Below are 23,161 nucleotides of genomic sequence, written 5' to 3' on the forward strand. Positions count from 1 at the left end.
CATCAATCCATCCTAATTTCAATGAGGTTAACCCATACTCCTTTCACGTGCTGCAAGCATGTGTGGTCAAACCCCATTGGTCAGAATCTATCTCCTTGTCACATGAAGATTCTGTTACTCAAACACTACATGGTGTGAGCTCGTGGCCCTCTAGGCATATGCAAAGGGCTGCCATAAAACTAGCTTGCTGTCTTCAAGAATAACCCGTTTTGCTAAGTTTCTCCCAGAGAGAGCTATACCTCCAGGGCATGCAGGATTCCTTTGGCTCATAAAACTTACTTTTCCTAGCATGAAATGTTTCTAACATTTTAAAAGATTTATGCAATGATTCTAAGACAATAGAATTATAGTGAAATACTAATACATGTGAATTTCTCCTTATCATTTATGTTTTCATTTAACTATACAGAAAAACACTTTGTAATTTAACTAATCACATTCTATTTCGAACCCAAAAACCAAAGTTATAAAATGTCACGTAGTAACCTGCAGTTACAAGATGCTAAAGATGTTATCTTGCTTGCCAGCATAGTCACCAGCAAGCTTTGACCTACTGCAAAAATGCAGGCTTTGGGTCACTTACACAGAAGCTCCCATTTTGATTCTTTGCAATTCTTTGGTTCTATAACTTAATCAAATACAAATTTATACACATTCTGGCCTGTTCCCACAGAACACATTTCAGAACTGATCCCTAAACTGCAGCTACGAGGACATTGCATAAAATTATTCCATATTAGATCTGAAATATTTAGGACTAAAGAACAGTTGGTTTTTATACTCCACTTTTCTCTACCATAACGAGTCTCAAAGCAGCTTGTGATTGCCTTCCCTTTCCCCAGCCCCCAAAACAGGCACCTTGTGAGGTAGGTTAGACAGAGAAAGTTCTGAAACAACTGTGATTAGCCCAAGGTCACCCAGTAGGCTTCATGTGAAGGAGTGGGAAATCAAATCTGGTTTTCCAGATTAGAATCCGCTGCTCCAGTTTTATTCAGATCAGTTATTCATTTAGGTACTGATTGAACAGATTTCTCTCCTGCCAACAGGCTGTTGGCTTCCGCCAGGAACTATAATCTCAAAGAAAAATTTTTCTAAAAATATCCTATGAATAAAAACGTGTATTTTTTTTTAAAAAAAAACCCTACTGAATTAAAACAATAAATGTTTAGCCCTGCATTAAGCAAACACGATAAAAATGAGCTTTTATACACACACAAAGACTTAACGGGTTAATACGTCTATAGATCGCCTGATCCTGTTGAGCAACTTGAGAGTGCTTTAATGGTATCATCCTATATGAGTTCGCGTGGCTAATATACAGTTTCAGGTACATTCACGTGTTCATTTTTTCACACGTAGCTCAACCCTACGACTCAACCCCTTCCAAGGCAAAAAGGCATTCTCTAAGCCCCGCCCCAATCAAGCCCCGCCCTTCTAGTATCGGTTGCCCTTGGAGACGACCCTCCCGCGAACGGTCAGGCGGCCCCGCGCCCTCGGGCTCCTCGCCCCTCTCCTCCGCTGATTGGTCGAGACGTCTACCGGAAGCACCAGCTCTTCCCTCCCCTCTGAGGAGGGAGTGACGGACGGGCAGTTCCATCGCTGGCGGCGCCCACCGGCGTGCCAAACGACGCCGACGAGGCTGCCGCTGCCACCATGAGCCGCCGGGCTTCGTTCAGCGAGTGCCTGCGCGACTGGGAGGAGCTGCAGGACGGCTTCCAGCGGGTGCAGGTACCCTAAGGAGGGGGGAAGGGGGAGGGGAAGTGACGTCATGGGGAGGGTCTTGAAGGGGGGAGGACCTGTGTTGGGGGAGTCGGGAAGTAAAGTGGAGCTGGCAGAGTAGCAGCCCTGGGAGCAGCTGCCTCTGAGCACCTGCAGAGTGCTTTCCCTGCCTCCTTCCCTCCCCTTAGGTGATGGGGAGTGCCTCTAACACACACAGAGTGCTTTTGCTCTCACCAGGCTCAAAGGTGGGAGAAGAGGGCTCAAATCTTTTGATGGGGTCGAACCCAGTAGCTCAGTGGAAAGGGAAGAGTTAAGAATAGGTTTGGGAGCTTTCCAGTAATTCTTCCAGATACCATGATTGGCTCTGCCAGGCATGGTCAGCATGACTACAATGGCCATTCTGGCAGGGGCTGATGGGAATTGTAGTCCTTGAACATCTGGAGAGCCACAGGTTGCAGATCCCTGCAGTAGGAAGAGGAGGCCTTGTCCTCCACTATGTCCATGCCCATTGGGTGGGCAGGTTTCACAAGGTGGTTCTGGAAGCTCAGCCCCATGATACCTAAAATATGGGGGCCCTGGAGGTTCAGTCCCGTGATACCATAATACGTGGCCCCGTTCTGTTTCTCATGCTGCGGAACGCCTACATGAAACTGCTGGGAGAGGTCACCAGGAGGTTTGGACCAGTGTGTCATCCATATGGGAATGCCACCCAAACTTTGTTCTCCTATTCAATTGAGCCAGATGGCATACTTTGCTCCCTTGTCTGGAGGTGGCGCAATGGGGCTGGATGGGGACAGGTAAACTGAGGTTCAATCTAGATGATTTTGACGGACAAAAGCTCCAAAGGTCTTCTATTCCCTGTTAAGAATCAGACACACCACTTGGAGTTCATTTATGTCCTGGATCACAAATGAAGATCTCCTCTAGAACCATATAGCCGTTTCTTGTGAAGCGTGTTGGCCGCTATTATTCGTGTCCTGATAGCGTCTGAGTTGGATTACTGCAATGTGCTGTATGTGGGGCTGCACTTGAAGACTGACCAAATGCTTCAACTGGTCTAGAATGTAGTGGCAAAGTTGCTGGCAGGCACAATTTGTGGTAACAGCATTTCTCCACTGGCTGTCAGTTTGGACATGACTCACAGCTCTGATCATTAACTCTAAAGCTGTCATGATCTGGAACGAGACTACCTGAAGGGAGGAATCACCTCCTGCTTTATGAACCCACCAGCCCATTGAGATCATCATGGGAGGCCCTTTCCTGCGTAAGCCACTTCTAGAGCCTCAACTAGTCATTAGTAGAGACTAGATGGGTGAGCACCAGAGACATGGCATCCAAATTCCTGGCTGGAGTTTAGATCTGTGGTTCTTAAAGTGGGCTAGATGTCTCCTGTTCTGTTACCCAAGCAAACTGATATCAGGAGCCTTGAACTTGGCCAGAACAGAGTGTAAGACCCATAGACAAGTGAGCAACAGTTCAAAAACGGGTTTAATAGTATTGAAAGTTTAGGACCCTGACTCCTCCCATGAAGTCTAACTAATAAAGAATACTTGCTATGCTAGAAACAACTGGAGATTGTTTGAAGAACTTTCAGACACCCATTCTTCCTTAACTGCTTCCAAGAAAGTCTGTACTGCTGTACTGCTTGTACTGGGTACATTTAGCAATTTAGGTAGCTCTTCCCATTTATGATGGCATCTGTTTGCTGATGGAGGAGAGTTGGACTAGGTGGGGGCGGTCCTGTGAAGGGTTTCCAACTGCACATTTGGCAGTGTAGCTTTACATCCGCATCTGTAAAAAACCTGGGTGTGACTTTGGAATCCTCCCTATCAACAGAGAACCAAGTCACAAGTGCAGCAAGGAACTCCTTTTATTATCATTGGCAGACTGGGCAGTTGGCCTCTTACCTATCCTTTCCTGATTTACCCTTAGCGATCCATGCAACGGTCACCTCCAGGTTAGGTTACTGTAACTCGCTCCGTGCAGGTCTACCTCTGAGGCTGACACGAAAGTTAGCGCCGGTCCAGAAAGCAGCTGCAAGATCTCTTGCTGGAGCGTCAGTGAGAGAGCCCGTAACACTGGTTGCCGGTGGAATTCTGCGTCAGGTTAAATGTTTTGGTTTTAATCTTTAAGTCTGGGATCCGTGTATCTGCCGAACCGCATCACCCCAAATTGCCCGCAGAGGACACTCTGATCAGCTGATAAAAACCTGCTGGTGGTCCCTGGTCCCAAGGATGTTTGGTTGGCCTAAACCAGAGCCAGCGGTTTCTCTGCCCTGGCTCCAGCCTGGTGGAACTCTCTGTCAGCAGACACCAGGGCCCTGAGGGACCTTAGGCAGTTCTGCAGGGCCTGCAAGACAGAGATGTTCCACCGGGACTTTGGTTGAGGCCACACGTTTAATCCAATTCTATCCATCGACCTCCTGACAACCAGCCCCCAATACACCATCATCAGCTGGCGTTGTCCCCCCTGTAAACTCTTCCCACACTCAGAAAATTAGGAGCTGGAATATGTTAGGCTTTTCCGATAAATTAGGAATTAATTCATCAGTTTCTGTCAGCATGGCCAATTGGCCATGCTTGTAGGGGCTGATGGGAATTGTAGTTCCTGAACATCTGGAGAGCCGCAGGTTCCCTACCCCTGTGTTAGGCAGTTCTCTTAGGTTCAGGGTGTTGTTTTGCAATCCGAATTTTAGTTGATGGCAATGAACTGATTTTATTAATGATTTTATAGACTGTTTTAAATATGTATGTGCGCCACCCCGAAGCCTTGCCTTGGTCAGGAAGGGTGGGATATAAATACTATAATAATATTATGCCGATACATTACCACATCCTAGGTCTCTGGGTGAGGCTCGAATTGTAATGAAAGGCCAACCACCAGCTAAAGAACTGGCAGCTATGATACTAAACCAAATTAAATGGTAGTACTACTGTGCACCCCATCCTGAAAATACAATCCCAGATTTCTCTGCCCAGGCTCTTAAATTGACACACACCCAAATGGGGATTGATTTACATGCTGAGGAGTTTGCTAAGAGTCTCATTGAATGCATACCGAAGATTACTACATCGTATGCATATGTCATAAACACAGGTATATAAATAAAGTTGCCGCCTTTGAAGTGCTGTTTTATGTTCCAATTTTTTTCTGCTTGTTGGAAGAGACTCCCAAGGGCCATCAAGTCCACTCCCCTGCCATGCAGGAACACACGAAGCACTCCTGTCAGATGGCCATCCAGCCTCTCTTTAATAACCTCCAGACTCCGCCACACTCCGAGGTAGTGCATTCCACTGTTGAACAGCCCAGACAGTCAGAAAGTTTTTCCTGATGTTTAGGTAGAATTACCTTGAACCCATTACTCCCGGTCCTAGTCTCTGGAGCAGCAGGAAACAAGCTTGCCATCCTTTCAAATAACTAAACATGGCTATCATGTCACCTCTTAACCTTCTCTTCACCAAACTAAACATCCCCAGCTCCCGAAGCCTCTCCTCGTAGGCCATGGACTCCAGACCTTTTACCATTTTGGTTGCCCTCCTCTGGACCCGTTCCATCTTGTCAATATCCTTCTTGAATTGCAGTGCCCAGAACTGTACACAATATTCCAGGTGAGGTCAGTGCAGAATAGAGAGAGACAATTACATCCCTCAATCTAGACACTGTACTCCCATTGATGCAGCCCAAACACACTGGAGTGTGTTTGCTGTGGTGTACTTTGCAGGTAATAACGAATTGAAGGTTGTGAACGCTGGCTTCAGTACTCCCGCTGGAGTTTTATCAACTATTTTGAGTTTACGCTGCTATTACTTTAAAGTTTTTCCTCCTTGATTCTTATACTGTGACCTTTTAAGGATTTTAAAGACCTTCCTCCCGTTTTTTTGTTTTGGTCTGATGTCATTTTAATGGCATATATCTGTGTTTATCTTTCTGTGTTGCTTCTGTTGCTGTTTTGATTTCATTAATATTATTGATGTTAATTTTTGCTACAAGCCACCTCCAGGCTATTTGAACGTAGGTAGCATCAAGAGGTGGCATTGAGAAGTCATTCAAAGGGGTGTTACCCAGCTTAACAGTATGAGAACTTATTTTTAAATAGCAATGGGGAATTACTCAGCTTGGCAATGCGAGAGGCAGGCTGGGAGGGAATCTTTTAGACAGCTATACCGGAAAATGGTTTGAAATGTATCTGCAGAGAATTCACAAGAGACCAAATTGCAGTTTAAATATTTTTATATAAATTTTGGTTGCACAAAACAATCACACAGTGAGACGTTAAGGCTCATACACACAGTTCCTAGAGATATAAACAGGGAGGAAGGGTAGATTTTGGATGATAGAGTAGGAGATTGGGGGGCAGGGGAATTATATGTTACCTAAATCAGCTGATGAAGATCCAGAAGAAGGCAAGGATTTCTACGCCAGCATAGAAACCTTTGTGAAGACAATATCGTGTCCCAAACTAACGTGGCCAAGAGAGGTTCAGGCCAGTATTGAGCGCTGACTCTGGGGTGCACAGTACTTTTATACCCTTTAGCAGTTTGGGGCGGGAGCAAGTAAGTGTCTATTCCTGGATGTCCAAGTAAGTTTCTGTTTCCTGGATTTTCTAGTAAGTTTCCATGCTGGACTGGTTGGCTTGAGCTAATTAGCAGCTCTATCTATTGTTACTACTTCCCAGGACAATGGAGTCAATTGGTCCTGATTGTATCAGTAAAGCCTTGATTGGCTTTTGAATAGAGAGTCTTCTAAAGACTTTGCCCAGGTATTCAATTTGGCTGAGGCTTTGATTGGATCAGGAAGGGATCGTTTTGTTAGAGAGATGGTATCTTAAGGGGAGAGGAAGTATACAAACCTTGTGACAGGGAGTACCGCAGAATCTTTTGTGTTACAGTAGCTCTGATGGGGTGTGGTATTCAAGATGCAGTCCATGATGCATGAGGCTTCCAGCTTCCATTCACTGGAGTAACTCATTCATTGATTTAATCTTGCTAAACAGACCTTCTTGCCTTAGGCCTGCTTTTAGTTTAGACACTGTGCTACCCACCCACACAAATATGGAAACTGGCATTTTGTAGCACACAGTGTAAGAAATAATATGAAATCCAATATTTCATAAGGCAGGGGATGAAGGCCATGGTAACAGGGGGATCCACAAAGTTTGAGGCAAAGCTAAAAGTGGGGACAGAGAAGGCTCTGAGGATGGAGGGTGCCAAGATTTTGCAGTGGTTGTTTGGGAAGGATTATAATTCTGGGGGCGACAGGGGGAAAACCTGCTGAGTTAAAAGGCTCATCATGGGCAGGAAAGGGCAGTGCTCCTGGAAATGCAGGACCAAGGGAACCATGGAGAGAGAGACACAGTCATTCGATTTCCAAGGCATGATTTATTAAAGTGGAACTCAAGTCTGAGACTAGAGAGGTTTTCTCCCCATTGGGCATGTGACTGCTTAGTGCGGGGGATGGGATACCTAGGTCTCCCAGCTGCGAAGAGTTTTTATGGCTTTTGTTTCTCTCTGGCTGTTGCTATGATCTGACTTCTAAGCTTCATGTGCAGATTGCTGGGTCTCTGTGCCACAACGTGGTGCATAGCCGAGAGTGCGAAGATCTGACGTTGTTGTAACTGTGTGTCCCCGGGGGTTTCCTCTCTGCCATTTACACCTGGACCTGCACTTGCACACTTCAGTTGCATCCTTTGTTCCCAGGGGGTTTGGAGGAGCCGCCCTTCATTTCCTTCAAGCCCCACCTGTTTTGCAAAGCCTTCAGTTTTCATCCTCCTCCCTTTCCAAAATCAAGTTGACATACTTATGTCTGCCTGCTTATGCTAACCCTTGCATTGCTTTTCCCAAAATGGAAATTCCTTGGGGCAGGGACCTGTTCTTTGCGTTGTCACCTCCTTCCCTTCTTAAAGGCGGATTGCTTGAAAGACGGCAGAACTAAATCTTGTGTGTGGGGGCCAACCATGCTTCCACATTAGAATATAGTCCTGAACAAATATGAGAATTATTATTCATTTTTACGCACTCCGTCAAAACCTTTACTTTGTGCATTATTGAACATGGTACTTTGCTTTTTTTAATTTCAGCAGATGGGGGGAGCAGGACCATGTAGGCACTAAGACCCAGATGGAGCAGTCTGCAACAAAGAGGGCCTGGCATGCTTTGTTCTGTGGCGGAGGAGTATACAATCGACTATTATCTTTATTCGGAACGGAGTTTAGCATGTTAAAAAATCAAAGTCTTACATTGCGTGAAAGCATAACAAATGGAGGGGACGCCGATTCACATGGCAGGGCAGTCTCTCCCATATGACACACGCAGTCTCTGCCTGCAGACCTGGGTCACCCAGTCCTAAGACAGACGCCCCTTTCAAGGGTACACCAATGCTTGGATAGTGAAAGATTTTACTGCACCAATGTGCTGTTAAATGTCCCCATTGTGCCCTCTTGGGACTGGCAGAAAGCTTATTTTTCTTGCCCAACGCAACGGATTGAGTAACCGATTGAGCAACACCTCCATATATCGAGAATGAAAGCGGCTCCACTTACAGCCGTGCCAGGCAAGTGCTGGATTTATTGTGGGTTGCTGTCAAACCGCTGGATAGTGGTGAAACAGGGCCCTTTTCAGCAGCAGGCACAGTCTTTCCCCTGCTTTCTGTTTCCTCTCCTCCTCCCTGCCGGGCTTATTTATGATCTTTGTGCCTGGTTGGGGAGACGGCGCTGTGAGTGCAAATGGCGGCCAGGTGGTGGTCAGCATGCGCAAATGTCATATATGCTGTATTGCACTTGATGGGCACTGACCCCTGGTCTAAGAAGGGAACCAACAGTGAATGTGCAGTTTGGGTTTCTCACACAGGAAAGGCCAGTCCCTGTGGCCAAGAACCTCCAGCCTTTTATTTTAAACGTTTATTTATTTTTATTTATTTTATCGCACTTATAGACTGCCCTCCCCCAAGAGCTCAGGGCGGGGAAACAACAATGAAAATGCAATTCATAATTATTAAAATCAAGTGATAAAACCAATTCACATACTTATAACATTAAAGCTGAATGGGTGGGACGGGGTAGAAGAATGTGCAGGGCGGATGGACGAAGTTAATAAGTGTGCTTGTAATATGGATTTTTAAAATATATATATATATTTATCGAAAACAGAGTTAAAATACAACCAGAAAATAAGCATAATAGATTTGAATAAGAACATAAGAACTAGCCTACTGGATCAGACCAGAGTCCATCTAGTCCAGCACTCTGCTACTCGCAGTGGCCCACCAGGTGCCTTTGGGAGCTTACGTGCAGGATGTGAAAGCAATGGCCTGCTGCTGCTGCTGCTCCCAAGCACCTGGTCTGCTAACGCATTTGCAGTCTGAGATCAAGGAGGATCAAGATTGGAAGCCATAAATCGACGTCTCCTCCATAAATCTATCCAAGCCCCTTTTAAAGCTATCCAGGTTAGTGGCCATCACCACCTCCTGTGGCAGCATATTCCAAACACCAATCACGCGTTGCGTGAAGAAATGTTTCCTTTTATTAGTCCTAATTCTTCCCCCCAGCATTTTCAATGGATGCCCCCTGGTTCTAGTATTTTGAGAGAATGTATCAATAAAGATATCCGTAGTTAATTCAAAATATTATGTCATATTATTAATGCATCAAAATTTGTCTCCAGACAAGAAAAAGAAAATACTTATTTGTATCAACTACTCAGTAAACGTATGATCATTATTAAATAAAACTTCGACGGGCTTCTTCTTCGGCTATCTCCTAAGGGGAAGAAAATGAGTGAACTAACAATAGAATTGTTGAAACTATTATTAAACATTTTCATTGTAATGTGGATTTCTGATATTTGTGAGTTGACTGTAACGAACAGAGGCGCTCTTTCTGAACGTTGTTTTATTTGTTCAATACTGGTTTTGATACCTGCTCTGTTTGTACGCTTGTTTAACCATCAATTGTAAAAAAAAAACCCAAACCAATCAAATTGATTAGATAGGTTTTTAGCTCATTCAGAGTGTCAGCTTGATTGAAAGGTTTATTTTTTAAATAAGGAGAACGCCAAATATTACAAGCCTGTAAGGGATCCAGGTGGGTTGTTGGCTAGCGGGACAGTGGTGTGTGTTAAATAGAGATCAGTTCAGTATCCTAAAGGAGAAAGAACCAAGCCCAGGGCTTTGTGGGAAATGCTGAGTTCCAGGAGGGAGTTGAAGGAAAAGGAAGAGATCTTGCCAGAGTACAAATGAGTCATCTTGGTGAGTGGGAGTAGAGCCATTAAGGAAAGTTGGAAGTGGGTAGGTTGAAGAGACAAAGGTTAAAGGCAGGAAGATGAAGACAGAAAAGTAGGGCAAAGCAAAGTCACAGAGTGTGTTCGAAGTCAGGACAAAATGCTTGTGCTAAACGCGGAAAAGGGTAGGCTCAGCTTGTTCGGTGGTGGTTATTTATTTATTTACTCGCTTGCTTAATTCCCAGTCTGCCTTTCTTGCTGAGATTTGAGGCGAATGAGAAAAGAGTGGAGCAAGTAGCAGGGAAAGGCACGCTGTGTCACTAGTTCAGTTTAGTTTACTAGATTTGTGCCTCGCCCTCCATTCACAGAGCTGGGCTCGGGGTGGCTTTTCATCGTATTAAATATGCAGCATTGGCCAGTGTGGAAATATTAAAAACATAAGAAACAGTGCAGATTCCAGATTTCAAAAGCTGGGAAATGAGTAAAGCCTAGATCAGTGATGGCGAACCTTTTCAAGGCTGAGTGCCCAAATTGTAACCCAAAACCCACTTATTTATCGCAAAGTGCCAACATGGCAATTTAACCTAAATTCTGAGGTTTTAGTTTAGAAAAAATAGTTAGCTCCAAGGCGTGTGTTACTCGAGAGTAAGCTTGGTGGTAGTCAGTGGCTTTGCTTTGAAGCAACTGTGCAACTCTTCCAAAGGGTGAATCATGAACCTAGGAGGGTTTACTCAGAAGCAAGCCCTATTGCCGAGCTTACTCCCAGGCAAAGGCTCGTGCTTTAGTTCTTTGCAAGAAAATCAGTGGGGTTTAACAGCGCTTAACAGGGTTACCTACAGTGATTCCCCAAAATTAGGTCTTAGGTTTAATGCTAATAATTGAGCCTAGCGGGTCAGGCCAGCCTAGATGTGTGGGGGGGAGGGGACTCTGTTTGCACGTGCCCACAGAGAGGGCTCTGAATGCCACCTCTGGCACCCGTGCCATAGGTTTGCCACCACTGGCCTAGATAATGCAGAAAAGAAACAGTGAACTGAATTGCAACCAGCCAGTGAGTTGCCTGCTGTTAAGTGGAAAGTACTAATCCCACTTCAGTTTGGAAGTGAAGCTGCTGAGCTCAAGAAGCTGCAAAAGGGTAGAATCTACGAAGAGCGGGGAGCGGGGGCTTCTCGACTTTGCCATTCCCCAAACAAGGAACTTCGCCCTCTGTGGAAAAGTCTTAATCCAGCTCAAGGCCCACAAAAGCAGAAGGAGACCCAGATGTGGTCTTAAGGACATCAGGATCAGGGCGAAGGCCAGCCCGCCTTGCGGCACCCCTGCAAAAGGAAAAGCCAAGCCCTCGAGGTGAAGAAGCCCAGGGTGTCGTCTGGCCTTCACCTCCTCTTGGCCGGCCTCATGAATAAAGGTGCACAGCCTGCCGTTATTATCGTTCGGAAGGGACTATGACTTCTTTGAGTCCCTGGCATCTCTGGTAACAAAATGACAGGGAGCAGATGCTAGGCAGGTCTGGTCTCTGCTTGAGACCTTTGAGGTCTTTGCCAGTCAGGGCAGGCAGTGTTGAATTAGAGGGAGGAGTGTTCTTATTTGAGATAAGGCAGCTTCACAGGATCTTTGATATTTTCCCAGTCCTCTTTTACGCAGAGTCTCCCTAGGCTGCTGGTCCACTTGATCGTGTGAATCTGACTTATACTGAGTCCCTGGTCTGTCAAGATCGATGCCGTCTGTTCAGCCCCTGTTTAGTTTGGTGAAGAGAAGGTTATTATCATTATTATTATTAATTAGGTTTCCTATACCGCCCAATCCCCGAAGAGATGACATGATAGCCCTGTTTAGATATTTGAAGGGATGTCATGTTGGTGAGGGAGCAAACTTGTTTTCTGCTGCTCCAGACACTAGGACCAGGAGTAATGGGTTCAAGGGGAAGGAAAAGAGATTCCACCTAAACATCAGGAAAAACTTTCTGACTGTCAGGGCTGTTCAACAGTGGAATGCACTACCTCGGAGTGTGGTGGAGTCTCCTCCTTTGGAGGTTTTTAAAGAGAGGCTGGATGGCCATCTGACAGGAGTGCTTTGTGTGTTCCTTCATTGCAGGTGGTTGGACTTGATGGCCCTTGGGGTCTCTTCCAACTCTATGATTCTATGATACTTGACCAGGGGATTTGGCTTGATTGACACTGCATCCCGCCCTCCCAGCTCCATCTCTCCTTGCTGCTGCTGTGTTGGTTCATTCTTGCCATGCCCTGAAACCAAGAGGGATCCCAAACTAATGACTTTTCTCATTCTCCTTTTGTTGTTTTGGACCAGGAGACCCACAGGTTGTACAAGCAGAAGTTGGAAGAGCTGACGAAGCTCCAAGATGGGATCTCCAGCTCTATCACGCGGCAGAAGAAACAGCTGAAGGAGCTATCGCTGGCCCTCAAAAAGTACGTCTGTGGCAGCTGCGTGTGACTCTGCCAAGGGAAGCTGTTGCAAGCCACAGTGCATGTTTACCATGGAGCTGTGGGAAACCGTTTTTCTGTTGTATTTTCAAAGGCTTTCATGGCCGGAATCACTAGGGTGTTGTGGGTTTTCCGGGTTTTATAGTTGTGTTCTAGTAGCATTTTCTCCTGACATTTCGCTTGCATCTGTGGCTGGCATCTTCAGAGGATCTGTTAGAGAACAGAGAGGGTGTGTATTGTCGAAGGCTTTCACGGCCGGATTCTGGTGGGTTTTCCTGACTGTGGCCGTGGTCTGGTGGACCACCAGACCATGACCACACAGCCCAGAAAACCCACCAGAACCAGAGAGGGTGTGCTTTCCTGATCTGCAGTTTTTCCAATCTCCATGTGTCTTGGAACAATTTCTCCCCATAGAGATGTTCAATGTATTGTTAAAGGTTACCATCAGATCCTCTGAAGATGCCAGCCACAGATGCAGGCAAAATATCAAGAGAAAATGCTACTGGAACACAGCCATACAACCCTGAAAACCCACAACACTCCAACATATCTTTAATCGCCGCTTCCATTTCACCTCCTTGGACTAAATCCAAGTGTGACATGGCCTGGGATGGTGATTCCCCCATGCCTTTCCCATCGCTCATGACTTCGGTTTCCTCTGTTAGGAGCTGCATGGAAAGTTCTATGAACTGTTTGTTTTCCTCCCACAAGGTGCAAGTCTTCCCTTCTTGCCAATGAGGAGGAGACTGTTCAGGAGATCCAGGATATGATCAAAGAGCGGCAGAATGTCTTCTTTGAAATGGAAGCTTATTTGCCCAAGAAGAACGGGTAAGAGTTGAATTGGCTGCATAACTTCCGCAGCAGGGCATTGAACAGGGCTGGAGCCCCATTCATAGCAAACGAGCCCTGTGTGGCCGAATCATATCTTCTCATAGTTTTATGGGGTTCATCGGGGGACGTGTGCAACACAGCGTGCTTCTGCCCAGGAAGAAACAGGTCTCTAAAACATAACACCAATTTGGGGGTAAATCCTGTTGAGTTTGGTACCAAGTGCTTCCAAGTAAATCAGCAAAAGCTTGGGCTGTTAGCGATCCAGCAAACAGCCACATAAGTTAAGAACATAAGAAGGAGCCTGCTGGATCAGGCCAGAGTCCATCTGGTCCAGCACTCTTCTACTCGCAGTGGCCCATCAGGTGCCTTTGGGAGCTCCCATGCAGGATGTGAAAGCAATGGCCTGCTGCTGCTGCTGCTGCTGCTTCCGAGCACCTGATCTGCTAAGGCATTTGCAATCTCAGATCAAGGAGGATCAAGATTGGTAGCCAGTGATCGACTTCTCCTCCATAAATCTGTCCAAGCCCCTTTTAAAGCTATCCAGGTTAGTGGCCATCACCACCTCCTTTGGCAGCATTTTCCTGTGGCAGCAAATTCAGCATGTCTGACTCCCTGCATGATGTGGCCAATTTGTGCAAGAGATCCAGGAATCCTTTGCGTGACAACAGACTTATGCGGGCATCCTGAACCTCTTCTCTTTTCTGTGGCAATCCAGGTTGTACCTGAACCTCGTCCTGGGGAACGTGAACGTCACTCTGCTCAGCAAGCAGGCTAAGTAAGTGCTCCGCTTTTGTCGCTTTGGTTTCGTCGCCCATGCGCTGTGTAGCAGCGAGGACTTAAAATATACTTTTGAAACCAACATTCTCAGCATGTTGAAAGCTGAATCAGGTTCCACTCTGTTCTGCACCCCTTCTCCCCCCTCCCGCTCCACATCTCTCCTGATGGGGGGATTGCGGAAGGTACACAGACCAAATTGAACCATGTGTATTTTGCTGGGGGGAGTTGTCAGGAACAGCATGTAGGGAAATGGGCGCAGAAGCAGGAAGAGCATGTAGGGAAACAGCCACTGAAACAGAACTCGTCACTTCCTGCGGTTTTGCCAGTTACAATAAGGTACACACATGCACGCACTGTTCCCCAGATCCCTGTCAATCTTCCTCCTCTGCATTTCCAACTCCTGCACTTCAAGCTACCAACTCGTTGCAAGCATCTCTCTACAGTCAACAGGCTATTGACTTTCTAAAAATGCGCTGCCATTTAGATTCTCCCGGAGCCCTTTCCTCTGCCCAGTGGCCCATTCTGGACCCTTCTGGCTCTCCCAGGTGGTTGGCAATATACACACAGCTCCGACCTTGAGTGACAGCAGTTGCTGCCAATGTTTCTTGAGCAAGTCTTATGTGGGGCTCCTAAAAGAACCTGAACAGCCGCTTTGACCTCGCTGTGCATCCGTAATACAAGTCCCATGGAAACTGTCACAGTAACAGACAGGTTCCACTCCCAGTCCACACCTCACCCCAGTGGCCGTCCCACCTAGCCTGGCCTCGGTGCAGCCTGTTTTGAGAAGTGGGATCCTTCTATGAGTCCTCCTGGGATATTCAGAGCCTATCTTCTTCCCTGTTTCCAGGTTTGCCTACAAGGATGAGTATGAAAAGTTCAAGCTCTACCTCACCATCATCCTCATCATTATTTCTTTCACCTGCCGGTTCCTCCTCAACTCCAGGTAAGTTTACAGTCCCTGGACCAGAGCAGTGTGCACCCTATCCCAGAAGGCATGGCCTTCTTCCCAGTGCCTCAGAGGAGTTTTTCTTATTTATTCTTGTAATGCTCAGTTTTTCTTGTAATGCTTAGTCCTCTTCCTCAGCCCTGTCTCTTTCTCAGACAGCTCTTCCTGTCCCTGTCTGCAGAGGTGAAGTGTGTGTTGACCAAAGTTGGGGCTTTAGCAGTGATGGTAGCTCCCATCTGACTTACCATCCCCAGTGTGGCTTTCCTGACTCCTGACTTACTGTCAGCTAGGTGCCTGTACAAACCATTTATCTTCCAGGCCACTTAACTGATGTCCCTTCCGCACATGCAGAATAATGCACTTTCAATCCACTTTCAATGCACTTTTCAACTGTGTGGAAGAGCAAAATCCACTTGCAAACAGTTGTGAAAGTTTATTGAAAGTGCATTATTCTGCATGTTCGGAAGGGGCCTGAGGGATTCCATCTTTGTTTCTAGTTGTTGTTTTTTTTAAGAAAAAGAAGAAGAGTTTGGAATTCACCTGCTCTTAGCCACTCCCCCATGCTGGATCTCTTTTTTTACTCATGTACCTCTTTGCAACTCCCATTTCCCTAAGGTTGTACACCCATGTTAGCAAACCCATTACATATTTTTTTTCATGTACCACCAAATGTCTGGCACGTACCCCAGGTTGGGAACCGTGCATGTAGAGCAGTGTTTTCCAACCTTTTCAACGTCACGGTACCCTTGACCTCACTCTTCATATTTCACAGTACCCCTGCCACCCTCCCCCCACCTTCCCCTCCCAGTTCCGCTGCTTGCCACCCCCCACCTTCCCCTCCCAGGGTGAAGGGAAGCACGGGGGGTGGGAAGTGGCTGCTGACCTTGTGGCAGACCCTGCCCCCTGGGCCAGCTCCATATCATTGCTGGTGCCGGAGGGAGACACCGCTAAAGTGAGGGGGGCCGGTAGCATTACTGCGGTATCCCTGGGACATGCTTACCACATGATGTAGAGGAACTTGGAAAAGCTCCAGCCCCTCCCCTCTTAGGTGGAATGGTACAGTCCATCCTCTCACTTCAGTGCAGCCTCCTTTTGCCATCTTGGAAGATGTCATACTTGCTTTTGAGGTACAACCTGGGAATGGGACAATCTATCATCGACCACTTTAGAGCATCTTTTGAGGCCGGGTTGCCAGTCATCTTAAGTTAGGTAACATTGAATGAATACCAGCCTCCCGTTGGTCGGACCCACCCCCTGTGACAGCCTTTGCTTCTGCCATCACAGGGTGACAGATGCCGTCTTCAATTTCCTCCTGGTCTGGTACTACTGCACGCTCACCATCCGGGAGAGCATCCTGATCAACAATGGCTCCAAGTAAGCGGCTGTCTCCCAGAACCCCTCCCTCCGGTTGTTGCAGAGTTCCTAACAGCCTAAGAAGCTGCCTTCTGCCCAGCAGACCTGCGGTCCATCTCAGCCATAACCGAGACTAGCTTTCCAGGGAGGAGACCATTTGTTCTCCACAGTTAGGGTTGCCATCTCTGGGCTGGGCAATACCTGGAATGTGGGGGATATAGCCAGGGGAGGCTTGATGTCATCCTCACAAGCAAAGCCTGCCTTCTGCACTGAGTCAGACCCTCTACCCCCAGGCCCCTGGTTACCAGGGGAAAAAATGGTGTTTGGGGAAGAGGAGCCCTCCCTTCTGTTAGGGGTACAGCCAGTGGCTTTCTTAAAGAAGTCAGACCAGAGCATCAGTTCTTGCCAGCTTCTTTTGCATCTTGCAAGAAACGTTTGGTGAGCCTGGCTGCTCTGGCTCAGCTCCTAGGCCAGCGATGGCGAACCTTTTCGAGACCGAGTGCCCAAATTGCAACCAAAACTCACTTATTCATCGCAAAGTGCCAACATGGCAATTTAACCTGAATACTGAGGTTTTAGTTTAGAAAAGAACAGTTGGCTCCGAGGTGTGCGTTACTCGGGAGTAAGCTTGGTGGTAGTCGGTGGCTTTGCTTTGAAGCAACTGTGCAACTCTTCCAACGAGTGAATCACGACCCTTGGAAAGTTTACTCAGAAGCAAGCCCCATTGCCAGCAACTGAGCTTACTCCCAGGTAAAGGATCGCGCTTTAGTTCGCATGAAAATCAGTGGGGTTTAACAGCACTTAACAGGATTACCTACACTGCTTCCCCAAAACTAGGTCTTAGGTTTAATGCTAATAATCGAGCCCAGCAGCCCAGGCCAGCCTAGATGTGGGGCGGAGGGGACTCTGTTTGTGTGTGCCCACAGAGAGGGCTCTGAGTGCCACCTCTGGCACCTGTGCCATAGGTTCGCCACCACTGTCCTAGGCTGTGCTGCTGACTGTGTCCTGGTTTTCTAAGGAGGGTCCACCGTGATGGTAGCAAAGGGTTTGTCTACCGTTGCAAAATAAAGCAGAAGTCCAGCAGTACCTGAAAGGCAAACAGCATCTATGTGCAATATGAGCATTGTTGAGTCGTGGACCTCTTCTTCAGAGGGATTTGTTAAGGTACCCGCGGGCTTCGGTTTTATTCCTCCAGGGAGGAATGGCCAGGCCTTGCTGACAAAATAACCCTCCCCTCTCACCCATCTGTTTTGCTCCTCCAGGATCAAGGGCTGGTGGGTTTTTCATCATTACATTTCCACCTTCCTTTCTGGCGTCATGTTGACATGGTGAGTTGAGCTTGACTTCTTTGCCTTGTTGAGTGACGGTAGCCAACCGATCTTGACACTTTGTTGTTGTTATGTGGGGTGAGTGTATCGAAAAGGGGGCTTGTGCGTTGAGCAAAAGTTTCCGGCTCTTTCATTACTGTTTTTGAGAGGCTGGCTGTGAATACTACTTTTGTGTTTACTCAAGCTTTTAAATCGGATTCCTGCCCGAATTTCTGCATCTCCTGCTGCGATACCTGCTGCCTTTCCAACGTTCTGTTGTGCTTGCAGTTTAAATTTTCTTTAATTTGCCCTAGTAAAACAAAGTTGCACTTAACCTGTAACTGTTGTTCAAGAAGCGTATTCTGTGGAGGCACGCATTGGCCAGTGCCTGTGCCGTGCTATGAAGCTGCGACGATGAACAACATTGTTTCCTGTTGTAGCACGAGACCAGCGTTTGATCACAAGTTTTTAAAATAAATAGATATGTTGCAAGAATCACCAGCAGGAGGCAGGACCGCACAGCTTTGATCTCAGCTGTTGATTAACCAAAAGTGGGCCACTCACCCCCTCCCTCCCCAGGGACTTTTCATTCAGTTCTGAAGCTGTTTAAATTTGGTGGGAACCTCAGCCTGCCTCCCCACCTGAAAAAGTCAACCATTTGAGGGCCATTAAAAAGCAGAAGAGTGGAGGGGAGACCCAAGGTGGCCTACAAGCTCCTTTCCCTTCCTCTCCCCCCAACAGACACCTTGGGAGGTAGGTGGGGCTGAGAGAGTTCTGAGAGAACTGTGACTAGCCCAAGGTCACCCAGCAGAAGTGTAGGAGTGCAGACTCACATCTGGTTCACCAGATAAGCCTCTGCCACTCAGGTGGAGGAGTGGGGGAATCAAACCCGGTTCTCCAGATTAGAATCCACCTGCTCTTAACTACTATACCACGCAGGCTCTCGAGTAAATTACATATCAATTACATGCAAATTTCTCCCCCCCTCCCTCCCTCCCCTCCTCTTGCAGGCCAGATGGACTCATGTACCAGATGTTCAGGAACCAATTCCTTTCTTTTTCCATGTATCAGAGTAAGTGAGGTTGTATGGCATGAGTGGTGGGGGCAAGCAGGACGTTTGCGAACTACGAAACCGCATGGAGGATGTGTTGATGTTATTACGTGGCCAGAATACACGTTCAGTCTAGGCACCACCAGATGTGCTCTGTATATATTCAGCATCCGCCCCTATAATGAGAGTTAGGAACTTGCTTTTTTTAAAAAAAAAGTCAGGCTTCATTATTTCCAGTACTTGAGGTGGCCATTCGAGCCACTTCGAGCCACTTGCTTTAAAAGAAACACAAGAATTAACTCAAACCCAATAAGGGTAGGGAGATAGAAAGGAATTCTGGATCTGTTCCACCTCTGGTACGGTGGATGTTTGTACACCGGAGAAAGCAGATCTTCATACGCAGGAAGCCCTGTTGTAACTGGGCAGACTGTGCGGCTTGTCGGCAAAGTCACAGAATTTATTTAATTATTAGAAGTTTTTATACCCCGTCTCCATTGTCCGTATTCAAGGCGGCTTACGGAATACGATACAGGAAGTGAATGTCATCACTGTGGCTCCGTCTGCTTTTTGGTTCCATGATCTCTTTACAACCCTTTGACAGGTTTTGTACAGTTCTTGCAGTATTACTACCAGAGCGGCTGCCTCTACCGGCTCAGAGCCCTGGGAGAGCGACACAACATGGACCTCACTGTGGGTAAGCTCTGCGTGTGTGTGTGTGTATCCTAACTTAATATTCTTGGAACTAATGCACATATTCTGCTGCCATGGGACATGTTGGTGGCCTCAAGTTAAAAAGGGGACCAGACTGCCCCTTTCTCCTCCACGATCCTGTCAACAGCTATTAGCCACAAGTCAGCCATCTTGGTGTAGTGGTTAAGAGCAGGTGGATTCTAATCTGGAGAACCGGGTTTGATTCCCCACTTCCTCCACCTGAGAGGCAGAGGCTTCTCTGGTGAACCAGATGTGTTTCTGCACTCCTCCATTTCTACTGGGTGACCTTGGGCCAGTCACAGTTCTTCAGAACTCTCTTAGCCCCACCTGCCTCACAAGGTGCCTGTTGTGGCGAGAGGAAGGGAAAGGAGCTTGTAAGCCACCTTGAGTCTCTTTACGGGAGGGAAAGGTGGGGTATAAATCCAAACTCCTCTTCTTCATTGCTGCCCCAGTCCTGTTTAATAGCAGCACAGCCAGGAGACTGCCCATGCCCATGCTCCCAGAATGCAGACTATTCCTGTATCAGGATTGGAGCCTTTCCTTCCTGGATTAGTCCCTATTTTTGAGCAAAGATGGCAGGAAACTGCCGTATTCCAGTCCCTGTGGTGGGGGGAATGCGGGACTGACTGCTACTTGGCTTGGCCTAACCCCTCTGTCCCCCTCTCTTTTGCCACAGAGGGCTTCCAATCATGGATGTGGAGGGGCCTCACCTTCCTGCTCCCATTCCTCTTCTTTGGCCAAGTAAGTGCACAGCACAGTGCCTTCCTCCAGTGGGGGGCGTGGACAGGAGGAACGAGTCAGAAAGTACCGCATTTGCCAATTTGATGTTATTGTGCTACGCTGAGATCCATCTTCCTTTTCCCGTCTGCAGTTCTGGCAGCTTTACAACGCCATCACGCTCTTCCGACTGGCGAGGCATCCCGAATGCAAAGAGTGGCAGGTAAGTAAGAGGAGGCGGGAACAGAGATCCCACGTTTCCCTGACTCCTTCACCTGGTAAAAGCTCCTGTTCGCAGTGAGCTTGGACAGAGAAGGTGCGGGGCTCTGGTGGGCACAGCTGTTGAGATGGGTATGATGTTTTTAACTTGGCTACTGAATTCCAGTGTCTCTCTTCGGCCCTTTCCGCACATGCAGAATAATTCACTTTCAACCCACTTTCAATGCACTTTGCAGCTGTGCAGAAGAGCAAAATCCACTTGTAAACAATTGCGAAAGTGGATTGGAAGTGCATTATTCTGCATGTGCGGAAGGGGCCTTAGCAAGGGAGCCGCTGTCACTCAGGTTTCAGAGGGTCTCAGGAATCTCTACTTTGCCAGGCTGGGAAAAACCTTGGAGAGCTGCTGCCAATCCAAGCAGATGGTGGCTGGCTAGAGGGACCGGCAGTCTGGGTGTCAGGCAGTGTCATTACTCAGCAACCCCTTGCCTGCAACATAGAGGCCTTCGGAAGTGCTGTGTCTGGTACCGAGTGCTCAGTCAGCTCACTGGAGGGCGCTGTGAGATCACGCAGCAGTCTTGAGTACGAGAAAGGAGAGCAGGGTGAGTTGACATCTTCAGAGGCACGCCACGGTAAAACCTTTTTCTCTCCGTGGCACAATTTGGAGTGATTTATATGGAGGGCAAAACAGATACCACACAGATCGCTCTGCACTGTGCCACGGAGAGGAACGCACCTTACCGTGAAATGTTTCTGAAGATGCCGGCCACAGATGCGGGCAAAGTATTAGGAGCTAAAACATCCAGACCACAGCCACACAGGCCAGAAAACCCACAACCGCCATTATGGGAAGAAGCCCAGAAATGTAGAGTTCCAGTCTGGGACTACCAACTCCAAAGGCCAGATTCAGAAATCCGGTATTTTCCTCCTGCCCAGTAGCCCTTCGCCTCTGTCTTTTGAGCGTTTCCCTGACCTGGCCTGTTGGAAGAAGAGTTTGTATTTATATCTCCGCTTTCTCTCCTGTAAGGAGACTCAAAGGGCTCCTTTCCCTCTCCCCCACCCCCACCCCCACCACAAACACCATGTGAGGTGGGTGGGTGGTGCTGAAGCTCCAAAGAGCTGTGACTAGCATCCCAAGATCACCCAGCTGGCCTGTGTTGGAGTGTACAGGCTTATCTAGTTCCCCCAGATAAGTCTCCACAGCTCAAGTGGCAGAGCAGGGAATCAAACCTGGTTCTCTAGAGCACACCTGCTCTTAACCACTACGCCACTGTTGTTAGGCCACATGGAGGCCTCAGATGCCGCCATGGGCGCCGGCATCCTCCAGCCGGGAGAAAACGGAGACTCCTCGCATGCGCATACCTCTCCAAGAAATTTAACGGCTCCGAATTGAATTGGCCAGTGGGAGACAAGGAGATGGGGGCCACAAAGAAAGCCCTTACAGCTTGGCGCCATTGGCTAGAAGGGGCAAAACACCCCGTCGAGGTTTGAACAGGGTCTGCATGTTTTAGAATCGGCTCGGTGGTGAAAGCCTGTTTTAATTTCTCAAAGGCTTGTTGGCGCTGTTCACAGTGTTCCAGTTTTGCCCCCGGTTTCCCTCCCCCTGGGCCCTTCCTTTTGGTGCGGATAAGGTTGGCCTCCACACTCCCCCCGTTCCGTCAGAAGGAAGTCTCACATGGTGCCTTCCTCCGACAGGTGTTGATGTGCGGCCTTCCTTTCTTCGTCCTCTTCACCGGCAACTTCTTCACCACCTTGCGAGTCGTCCACCAGAAGTTCCAAGAGAAGACTAAGGACTCCAAGAAGGAGTGAACCGCGGGCTCCCAAGCGCCTGTCCTCGCCAACTCCGGACATTTCACCCTCCGCCTAGTTTCTGTCATTCTCGGCCCTGAGCTGGGGAGCCCCAGTCCTGTGCTCCTGAACTGATCCGCTTTCGGCCGAGCGTCTTCTTTTTCCCTGCTCCATCCTCCCATGAACTGGTGGCAAAAATGAAGCTGAATGTGACCACTGCTGGCCAATCTGGCGTGACGCTTGTCCTCGGATGGTGGGACTCCAGGATAACAACCACAGGCCAGAGAGCTGCAGTGACTTTATTCCATGACTCTTGAATGTCATTCTGAATTTGCTTCCCTCTTTCCCATGACCCCTCCTCACCTGGGGACCACTACTGCTTGAAGCTCCCATCTACCAGGTGGGGGCATGTTCGGCCTTGACCATCTTGCAAGGCCACCTGAGCCTGGTTTTAGGGGCAAAGGAGTGTCTCGGGAGCTGTGTCTCCGCCGATCTTGGCTTTTGTGCTGCCAAGATCAGAGTCAACTTCTCCGATTTTGGCTTTTGTGCTGAAGTTTGATATCTACTGTCAGGCTCATGAGAGACCTTTTGCCTTGTGGATTTGGGCTCCACTCCTGTCTGGTAATTTTACTGGAGTGGGGGCGAAGGGCTGGCTGTTTGTCAGAGTCTTGTTCGTGTACTGCCTGGTTTCCTCTCCGTCGGTATCCTACAACCACCAAAAGGCACTCCTTGATGTCCACCCAAGTCTCTTGTTTGACCACCTGCCAATGAGAACCGATGGATGATCCCCCCCCCTCATTTTTTTGTGTCCCTCCTGAAGTCACAAGGGATCACGGCTGGCCAGAGAAGCTTAGAATGTGCGTGTTGTGAAGGCGGTCCGGAAAAAAACGGTTGTTGGGGGGTGGAGCACATTTGGTGCTCCCTCCTCCTCCCTCAGCTGTGGTGTCCCGTATTTTGAAGCGGTGTCGTGTGTGTGATGTTTGTCCTAGGAAAGCCGGAAGGAGCTGGCTGGCCCTCCACCTGTGTTGTTTCATCTCTTCTCAACATGTATGCTTGCCATTAAAAAGTGTTGAAAAAATAAAGGGAAATGAAGCGCC

At 47.9% G+C, this 23,161-nt stretch overlaps 1 protein-coding gene across 1 annotated transcript; it reads left to right on the forward strand.

Moving 5' to 3' along the window:
- Positions 1-1,540: 1,540 nt before the first annotated feature.
- TMEM120A (transmembrane protein 120A) lies at positions 1,541-23,161 on the forward strand. The gene is made up of 12 exons (XM_048519466.1): positions 1,541-1,728; positions 12,234-12,352; positions 13,079-13,195; positions 13,914-13,973; positions 14,823-14,918; positions 16,206-16,295; positions 17,537-17,602; positions 18,592-18,653; positions 19,234-19,326; positions 20,020-20,084; positions 20,215-20,283; positions 21,972-23,161. Exons 1-12 carry the CDS (start codon positions 1,654-1,656, stop codon positions 22,083-22,085), a joined length of 1,026 nt encoding a protein of 341 aa, XP_048375423.1. The 5' UTR covers positions 1,541-1,653; the 3' UTR covers positions 22,086-23,161.

This window comes from Sphaerodactylus townsendi, linkage group LG16, assembly GCF_021028975.2.
Source record: "Sphaerodactylus townsendi isolate TG3544 linkage group LG16, MPM_Stown_v2.3, whole genome shotgun sequence".
NCBI lineage: Eukaryota > Metazoa > Chordata > Lepidosauria > Squamata > Sphaerodactylidae > Sphaerodactylus > Sphaerodactylus townsendi.